Genomic DNA, 9,688 nt, shown 5'->3' with positions numbered 1-9,688 from the left:
TGAGACAAAGTATATGTGAACTGCTGTATGAAAAGTGAATTTACTCTGTAAATCTTCACCCAAATCAAAATAAAATTAAAAAAAAAAAAAAAACTGATTCATCTGAGTGCCATCAGTTGGTACTTAGGTTGTTGAAAAGCATTTCTTTTAAGCCAGTCAAAAATAGATTCTGTTTTTGCAAACCTTACAAGATCTCTACCTCAGAAATAGCTCCCCTTTTATCTTATGTTCATACATGGATTTGGAATGCCTGTTCCTGGATTTTTGCTAGCTTCACCTAGTGCTCTAGGGAACTAATGCTTTGAAGCCCCCTAAGGAGTCCCTGAGAATCTTTTGGGTTTAAAGCTGATTTTTTTTTGTAGCATTTGTGATTGTCTGCCAGTTTTTCATACTGTGGTGGCTTATATGTTGTGATGTGGAGGCTATGTCACTGGTATTTCAAATGCCAGCAGCTCATCCATGGTAGACTGGTTTCAGTGGAGCTTCCAGACCAAGACAGACTAGGAAGAAGGGGCTGACAATCTACTTCTGAATAATTGGCCAGTGCAAGCGTTGGCTAGCAGTGGAACGGTGTCTGATACAGTGCTGGAAGATGAGCCCCTCAGGTTGGAAGACACTAAAAATACGACTAGAGAAGATCTCAAAATAGATAGATTGACACTGTGGCTGTGACAGTGGGCTCAAACATGGTAGTGATGATAGGTATGGTCAAGGACTTTGCAGTGTTCTGTTTTTTTTTTATGTGATGTAGCTCTGAGTAGGAGCCAACTTGATGGTACTTTACAGTAACAGCCTTTTCATTCTTTATCCCTCTCTTGGTCTATATCTGTGCACATAAATTTAACTGTTGTCCATGGCATAGATGTATCTAGCTATGGTATAGTAATCTCTAGGATAAACCAGTTGAGGCAAGCACCTAGCAAGGGATTGCTTTAATACTGACTGTTACCTTTTCAGAACACCAGGATATAGCTGGGGCAGTGCATATTTTTGGTGAACATTTTATGTTACACATCCTTAGAGATGATTTCCAGGGAAGGTGACAGTGGACAATTAAGTGGAACAATACAAGAACCATTGCAATAAGGGACCATTCTGAGGCAGAAAGCCCTGATGACTCATCTGTTATCAAAAGTTCTTTCATTTTGGTGTTTTTATTTTGATTTCTGTGGGATTTTATTTGGCTCTGTACCCTGGAATAGTGTATTTAAAAACAGCAGTTCTGTGATTGGTAGATGGGAGTGACATAGTTAACATGTTAGTTGTTATATTGAGTCGGTTCCATTTCATAGATAGCATGTAGCATAGACAGTAGTTTTGGAATGGCAACTCTTTACAAAAGAAAGTCCTGCTTTGTGAGCAGGACTCCTTGTTATTGTCTATATTATGAATAGGAGTTTGTCATTTTATTCTTTTGCCTTATTTAAATTTTCTTTTTCTCCCTCTCCCTTTCTCTCCAGTTTATACTTTCTAATAACTATTCTTTTATAGCATACCTATTCTTCATTTTTCCCATTTTCAGTAAAAAAAAATTTTAAGAGACAACTTGTTTATACTTAATTTGAATACTTTCTTTCTGTTTGCAAGGGACATCAAAAGTAAAAATGTGCTGTTGAAAAACAATCTGACAGCTTGCATTGCTGACTTTGGGTTGGCATTAAAGTTTGAGGCTGGCAAGTCTGCGGGTGATACCCATGGACAGGTAAGAAAGGTAGTTATAAAATGTAAGAAAAAACTAGCTTGTTCCTTATTTCCTTAGAATGGTATGTCAGTATTAAATCGGTCTAACACTGTTGTGGTGGTTATCAAATCAGCATCTAATATAGAATTCCTTTATTAAGCATTGCCCATTACATTTTCTGAGGAAGACATTTTCATACGGTGGTACAGAACTGCTGGGACACTCAGGTGGTTTAGTTCAAACAGTTCATAAAACAACTAGACATAACATGCGGTTTCTACTTTTGAAATGAGTCAAACCCCTTTTAGTGTACCTAATGCTTGTGAATTCTTATTTCTAACCTATATATTAACTCAGTTAGTTTGACCTTTTTAATTCTCTTACCATCCTAAGGGGAATGGAGGAGTGAGAATCAGTCACTGTTCTTACTATAGTATCTTAAGATCCTCTGCCCATTTTTCCAGACAACAATTACAGTTTCTTGATTCTTGTTGCTCTTTTGGTTTCATTAATTCTTTAATCAACTTTATGGCTTTTTTTCTGAATTCTCTCCAGAGTTCAGAGCACTTACAGAGCTCTGTGTGAGGTGCATGACACTAATGAAGGTCTGTACAAAGAGACCTCAGTAATGGGTACCTTTAGGAGGGCCGAAGGGGAAAAGAGCATTATCCATACTTTTTATTCTCAGAAACTGTGAGGCTAGGAAAGGTATTTTCACTTCTACTAGATCACCTTGCGATCAAGAAAACGAGTTTGGCTGGTTACACAGCCAAATGATTCAGGCTTTGGTTTTATCATTTCTTCATCTTTGAAATGGTGCTAATTATTTGGTCAGCTTAGTCTCAGCTTTTTTTTTTTTCCTGTTTTGCAGTATATTCTGTTGACCACAAAGAATACAATTATTAACAACACATTTTGGCTGTATTAACTGACAGCTTAAGAATTTAGTTTAGAGCCATGGTCAGCAGGCATACAGCTCTGGAAAAGTTGACACCAAGTGTCTTTGGGAATGAAGGCAGGCCAGGTTTGTGTAGTATACTGCTGAGATGGAGATTGTTTGGGAAGCCTGTGGACAGGCTGTATGATGGACTGTTGTAAGACTAAATTTTGGCAATGATTTCATCCATTAGTTCCTCATAACTACTCTTTTTTAAAGGAAAAAAAAATTGATTGTGACTCATTCATGACACTTTTAACTCCCTCACATTGGGGTATATGATAAGGTGAAAGTAACTAATTTTAAAATAACCACAGTAGTGATCCTTGACTTTAGATTTTACAGACCAGAAAATTTCAACAAAAAAATACTTGGAGGGAATTGCATGCTACTGCACATTTTATGTATTGCAAGGAAGGAACATTGGGGCAAAAAGATAGTTTATCTACTAACATCATCAATGTATAAAAGACATTTTACACCAAAGGTAGATAAGCCATAATCTCATAATAAAGGAAGTACTTTAGCTGAAAAAAATGAGCTTTATGAGTAATGTAGGTTTTTGGGAAACAAAGTACAATTAAAATATTTAAAGTAGCAAAAAAGCTAAGTTACTTTTTTCCCCTTTAACATGTTCTCCATGGTAAATGAATGAAAAACTTGAACTTAAGGTGTCAGTGATATGTCTTAAATTTTTTTAGAACATCTCTGTTAAATCTGTATTTGCAGATAATGGTCCAGCTGGTCTAGGGAAGCAAGCATGCTCACCTAGGGATGGACCTCTTTGGAAATACCAGCACCAGGGCCACTCCCTAGATGGGCTGACAAATTCAAGGAGGTTGTGGTTTACCCAGCTGTGTCATCAGTATTTCTTAAGCATTCATATATGAATGTTGTCAGGCACCAACCAAAGCCAGCTAACAGAGTTTTAGTAATAGGAAATACCAAATTTTTAGACATAGATAATAGTAAAGAACTCCAAGACAGAAGAATTCATGAATAAATAAATACATTTTAAAAAGTTTATCCATATACTTAGCTAATTCTTTTTCAGTGTTTTATAACATTCAAGGACTCCTGTGGCATAGTGACTCAGTGGCATAATGGATAAGGCATCAGCCTCTGGAGCTGGGGATTGTGGGTTCGAGTCCCATCTGGGTTGCACAGGAATTAATTTTGGAGCTCTGGTAGCACAGTGCCTGAGGTATCTGACTGCTAACCAGAAAGTTGGTGGTTCAAACCCACCAGCCACTCTGCAGAAGCAAGATTGGGCAATCTGATTCCGTAAAGATGTACAACCTCGGAAACCCAGTGGAGGGTCACTGTGAGTTAGAATTGATTCATGGCAGTGTGTTTTGTTTTCTTTTTTTAACATTCATCAGTTTTTGTAATACAGAGAAATAGAAACCTTCAAGAAAAAGTTGTTGTTTTTTTTTTTAACGTAAATTTCAAACAGTACAGGTGAAAATTACATACAGCCCTCTCTCTTCTACCTTTCTCCCAACAACCAGCCACTGTTCAGTTTCTCATGATTCCTTCTGGGGTGGCTGGTGGAAAATTCTTAAGACTCGTACCAGCATATAGCATATGTATGTCTGCTAGTATGTATTTTTTAAAAGTGCACCCAGAAAGGATTGTACTACTCATACTATTTTGTTTCCTTGTTTTTTTTTTTTCCACCCAACAGCATTTTTGGAGATCTTTCTGTATCAGCACTTACAGATCTACTTCATGTTTTTAAGAGCAGCATATACTATATGTGCTTAAGGAGTCCCTGCTTGTAGATGCTTTGGTTGTTGCCAGTGATTTGACATTGCATTACTTGAAATGCAATAGTATCTGCTTGATCCTGTAGTTTGATGTCATAATTTAGTTACCTTACCTTCTATCAGAATACATTTCATTTTCTTTGATTCTTTTTATAAAAATCATAAAGTGTAAGTTTGTAAAGGTAATGAATGAGTACTGTTTACTTTCAACATCTTTTTCAGGTTGGTACCCGGAGGTATATGGCTCCAGAGGTATTAGAGGGTGCTATAAACTTCCAAAGGGATGCATTTTTGAGGATAGATATGTACGCCATGGGATTAGTCTTGTGGGAACTGGCTTCTCGCTGTACTGCTGCAGATGGTAAGGGAAAAATATTTTTAAAAAGATATATGTACCTGTTACACATGCATGAAAAGAGGTGATTATGCTCAAAATAAAGGTAATATTTTAAAGTAGAAATAAAAAAGAAAAAGACTCTAGGATGTTGCAGTTTAAAGAGAAGTGAGGAGGCAGGAAAGCACAGGGTGAGGCAGGAGGGCGAAGGTGCTGACCCTTTACCATGGCCAGATGTTTTGTGGGCACTTCACATACCTTTAGCTTATTTCCTAAAACAGCTTTGAAAGTAGCAATTATCTCAGTTTTACAGATGAGAAAATTGAAGACTCGGAGAGATTAACAAAGTAGCTTGCTTAAGATAGCCTTAAGCTGGTGACTGGTGAAACCTAAGATTTGAAGCTCTGATTCATATGCAGGAAGGAGGGCTGTTGATTTGGTTAAGTCCCCAGGTTTTAAAGTCAGCTCTTGTGATGAGAGGAGATGTATGTTGAGTCGGGGGCTTTGTCTGCCTCCCTGGACAGTCAGGTTGATAAGTTATCATTTAGGGGAGGCCAACATATATCTAAGGAACCAGACTGAACTTAGTCTTTCCACCATGACACACCTGGAAGCACCCATGTAGATATACCACAAGTTAAATTCTGTCTCCTTCAAGCTTGGAAGGTCTGATCAATGCAGACATTAATATGCACATTACTCACATTCCCAAGCACAGAACCTCAGATCCTAAAGGGTTCCTGTTCTTTGTTCTTGTTACTCAACTTCTCATTCAGGTCCTCAAGTGTTTGCCTTTGTAGGGCTGGGGAGAGGTGAACTTGCCTGCCATGCTTTCTCTGTGGCAGAAGTAAATAGTGCGTACTTGGTCCTCTACCTTTAGTGCCCCTTCCTAAGGCCTCTGCTCTTCACATAGGTTGCAGCTCTTCTTTGAATGTGAGCATGTCTTCTTCCTGCCTGCTTACGTCCCAAACAAATATAAATTAACTTGATCTGGTTTTTTATTTTAATATATAATTGTCTAAAAACTTCCTGTGGCTTGTCAAAGACCATGGAAAAAATTGTGTTGAATATTTAAAAAGCTGTAACCAACTTAACCTATGTTAATAAAAACACTTTATTTGCTGTGAGTACAGCAATACTCATAATGTTTTATGACATTTATTTGTTTTTATAATACAGAGAAATAGAAACCCTCAAATGAAAGTTTGTTTTTGAAAGATACATTTCAGGCAGTACAGGTATAAAGTATATACAGCTTTCTTCTCTCTTCCAGCTTTCTTCTTTCTTCCACCTTTCTCCCCACAACCACTATTCAGTTTCTTATGATTCCTTCCAGGAGGGGATGGACAATTCTTAAGACTTGTACGAGTATGTATGTCTGTGTCAGTATGTATTTGTTGAAGGTGTAGGAGAGACCACCCCTGAATATGAAATGTGATCTAGGGTACTGTGTTTTTGAAGGAAACTTAGTAAAAGTGCTTAGGATGGGTAGCTATTCATTCTTCTAGAATTCGGGGTTTGACGTGGGAGTGGATCTAGAACCTAAGAAAAGTTGAAGCAATTTAGGGATAATTTTAACTTGAAGTCCATAGGAGGAAGAGTAAGCTGTTCATTGTATTTTAGCTAAGAGTGGAAGAGGAAGCACATTTTTTTTTTTTTTGTATGCATCTATGGAAGCAGAACTAGGTCAGGTGGCAGATGTTTATAGGAAAATGTATTTCGTAGGAACTTTATTCATATGAACTCTCCTAAACAATCTCTCCATTGGATTAGGTGTTAGGGGGTGCATATAAATTCTTGTCCTTAAGTAATTGACAATTTAGTTAAGTTTGTTGAATATATTCTGGACAAATTACCATAGAGTAAGGTAGATGAGAATGGTCTAGCTCAGTGTTTGGTGCACAGTAGGCATTCAATAAATGATTTTGAATGTAATACCTGAGAAATGTGAAGGAACATTGGAGGAGTTGAGAGGAGTAAGAAATTACTTTTGGTTGCAAGGAATTGGGATGATCAGGGAACTTTTTATGGAAAAGGAAAAGAGACAGATGCATGTTGACATTTCTTAAATGCCTTGTGTGTGCCATAAAATACTAAGTTGCAGAGTCAGATATTTGAAGCCAGAACATTTTAAATCACGAATTGGGGCAGTGAGGACAGTGTGAACAACATTACTAAAGTAGGTGCTTCATAGTTTCTTGCTGGCTAATTGTTGATGGTTGAAGTCAGTGATTCTCAAAGTTGAATGTGCCCACTAAACTCCTTTGAAATCTTATTAAAATGCAGATTGTAATTCAGTAGGTGTGGAGATGGGGCCTGAGAGTCTGCATTTTTAGAGCTCCCAGTTGATGCCAATGTTGCTATGCTGTGGGCCACAGTTTGAGTAGCAAGGCTTGAACAGACCCCTTCACGTGTCACTGGATGTGCCCAAGTAGAGAGTAGACTGGCCAGCCTTCAGGGACTCTTAAGATTTGGAGAAAGTTGTGTTAGATAGCCAGTTCATGGTTCATTGTTTATAACTTGTCTTCCGACCAGGAGAAGTTAGTTTGTTTCAGGGGTTTGAACAGGTTTTATGTCTATGTATTTATATATGTAGTTATTAAAATTGCTGATTAATGATCTAGTTTGTCAGTAGGAGATAGTACAGTGATTTAAAGCATGGATTTTAAAATCATTCGACGAGGTGGGTTCACATTCATGTTCACATACCACTTAATCTCTATATGTCCTTGTGCAAATCCTGTAATCTTCTTGAGTTTCTTTCTTATTTGTAGAATAATGATAATGCCACCTTCACATCTGTGAAGATAAAATGGAAATAAATAATATATAGCAGCTTCCTGGTCAGGATAAACACTCATCACATATTAGCTATTATTAACCCCTAAGTGCATTTTCATGTATTTCTGAGTAGGCCTAGGAAAAAAAGAATTATTTTTGTTGAATTAATCTTGTCTGTAAAGGCATATTCTGACTTGTTAGGAAACCTGGTTGCATAGGGTATGTTTGTGATTGAAAAAAAAACCACCACCACATGTACTTTGGCGGCTCTTGCGAGGGCAGAGAGCAAGTGTGACTCTGACGTATATAATTCCTCATGTGGAGTGTGTCTGGGATTTGGGTGTAGGGTGTAGCATGGAGGAAAGATGGTTATAACAGATTGAACTCAAAGTCTTCAGAGAGTAAACACTGCTATTAACATTTTGATACGAGTTGCAAGAAGGAATAGGTCCGTGAAAGGGGTCTTACTTCTTGATTTGATGCCTGTGTCCTGCATACAGGTGGAGTAGATAAGGAAGCTTCTTCCACAGTCCTTAATGAGGATGCATGCCAAGTCACAGACCTTTTATTTCCTCTTAGAGTTTGAATTACACTGTGGTATAATAAGTGTAGAGTCCATTTCTCTCCTGTCATTATAACATGTAAAATGGGGAAAAAAGGAGAGTATATTTTAGAAAGTTTATACTACTTTGGAAATTAGGAAGATTTGAATTAATTTTTTTTTTCATCTTCTGTATTTCAGGGCCTGTAGATGAGTATATGTTGCCATTTGAGGAGGAAATTGGCCAGCATCCATCCCTTGAAGACATGCAGGAAGTTGTTGTGCATAAAAAAAAGAGGCCTGTTTTAAGAGATTATTGGCAGAAGCATGCTGTAAGTTACACAGTTAGCTTTTCATTTGAAATTCCAATAAAACACCCTTCAAAGGAACGATTTATCTCTGCATATTTCTTTTCTGGGAAGATTTTCTGGGGAGGTGTACTTCACACAGGATGTTTTGTACTAGAGTTCTAGAAAGAATAGACTTGGGGCTGTCTAAAGCATTCAGCTGCTAACCAAAAGGTCGGTGAGTCAAACCTACCAGCCACTCCGTGGGAGAAAGATGAGGCATTGTGCTTCCGTAAAGATTTATAGCCTTGGAAACCCTATGAGACTTCTACTCTGTCCTGTTGGGTCACTTTGAATTGTAATCGACTTGATGGCAGTGGGTTAGGTTTTTATTTTTATACTCATGAGGGAGGTGGTGAAGTCGTAGAGCCTGAGGAAGCGCTTGTCAATATGTTCCCATGCAGAATTGCATGCTTCATGCTTGGAAACTTTCCCAGGAGGAGGAATACTGACCCAGAACCTGCAGATAGTTGGGGAACCTGCCATTAGGATACCATTTAAAAAAGCTTATTATACATTAAGCACCCAGTATTGCCCTCTCCAAAGGAGTTCGCTTGAGCCTTTTGATTTGGGATTGGAAGAATTTCAAGTTCTTAAGAATCCTTTAAAGCTTGAAACCTGGCAAAGGATGGAATATCACTGCGCTGGTCATTTGGTCTAGATGTACTTAGGAACACGGATGAACCAGATAGAGACTCCTCGAGGATTTGGCTGACCTTTCTGTTTAAATGCAAGCTAGAAATGCTGATATGAACTGAGAAAATAAGAAAACTTGGTAGATTCTCCTTTAGCCTTTGAGTCTAGTTCAAGGGTTAGCTTTGAAATGGTTTGGCTTATGAACAAGAAAGATTTTTGGAATTGAAAAATAGGTTTCCTGCTGTGATAGTCTCCAGTGCCAATCAAAAAACCCTTCTCTGAATGCTTTTCTTAATGGTCCTGCACACAGTGGATGTTCAATAAAAATGACTGTTGACAAATAGTATCAAACATGGTTGATTTTGAAACTTGCGTTGACTCACCCAAATAGTGATTTCTTTATGGCAGTTCTGTTTCCTGATAGAAAACAAAAATTTCTCTGGTGAACTATGTTTTTCTCCTTTTAGGGAATGGCAATGCTCTGTGAAACAATAGAAGAGTGTTGGGATCATGATGCAGAAGCCAGGTTATCAGCTGGATGTGTAGGAGAAAGAATTACTCAGATGCAAAGACTAACAAATATCATTACCACAGAGGACATTGTAACAGTGGTCACAATGGTGACAAATGTTGACTTTCCTCCCAAAGAATCTAGTCTATGA

The 9,688-nt window shown here is 37.9% G+C and overlaps 1 protein-coding gene across 1 annotated transcript in view; it reads left to right on the top strand.

Annotated features, from left to right (window-relative positions):
• Positions 1-9,688, top strand: part of ACVR2A (activin A receptor type 2A) — a 168,109-nt gene extending 158,421 nt beyond the window's left edge. Inside the window, exons 8-11 of the mRNA XM_007934961.1 lie at positions 1,588-1,702; positions 4,610-4,748; positions 8,245-8,375; positions 9,494-9,688. Of these exons, the coding sequence (XP_007933152.1) occupies positions 1,588-1,702; positions 4,610-4,748; positions 8,245-8,375; positions 9,494-9,688 (580 nt within the window). The remainder of the gene's footprint in view (positions 1-1,587; positions 1,703-4,609; positions 4,749-8,244; positions 8,376-9,493) is intronic.

The sequence above is a fragment of the Orycteropus afer genome, unplaced genomic scaffold (assembly GCF_000298275.1).
Source record: "Orycteropus afer afer isolate SDZICR_OR568_19922 unplaced genomic scaffold, OryAfe1.0 scaffold00023, whole genome shotgun sequence".
Classification (NCBI taxonomy): domain Eukaryota; kingdom Metazoa; phylum Chordata; class Mammalia; order Tubulidentata; family Orycteropodidae; genus Orycteropus; species Orycteropus afer.
This window is presented reverse-complemented; position numbering and strand designations above follow the sequence as displayed.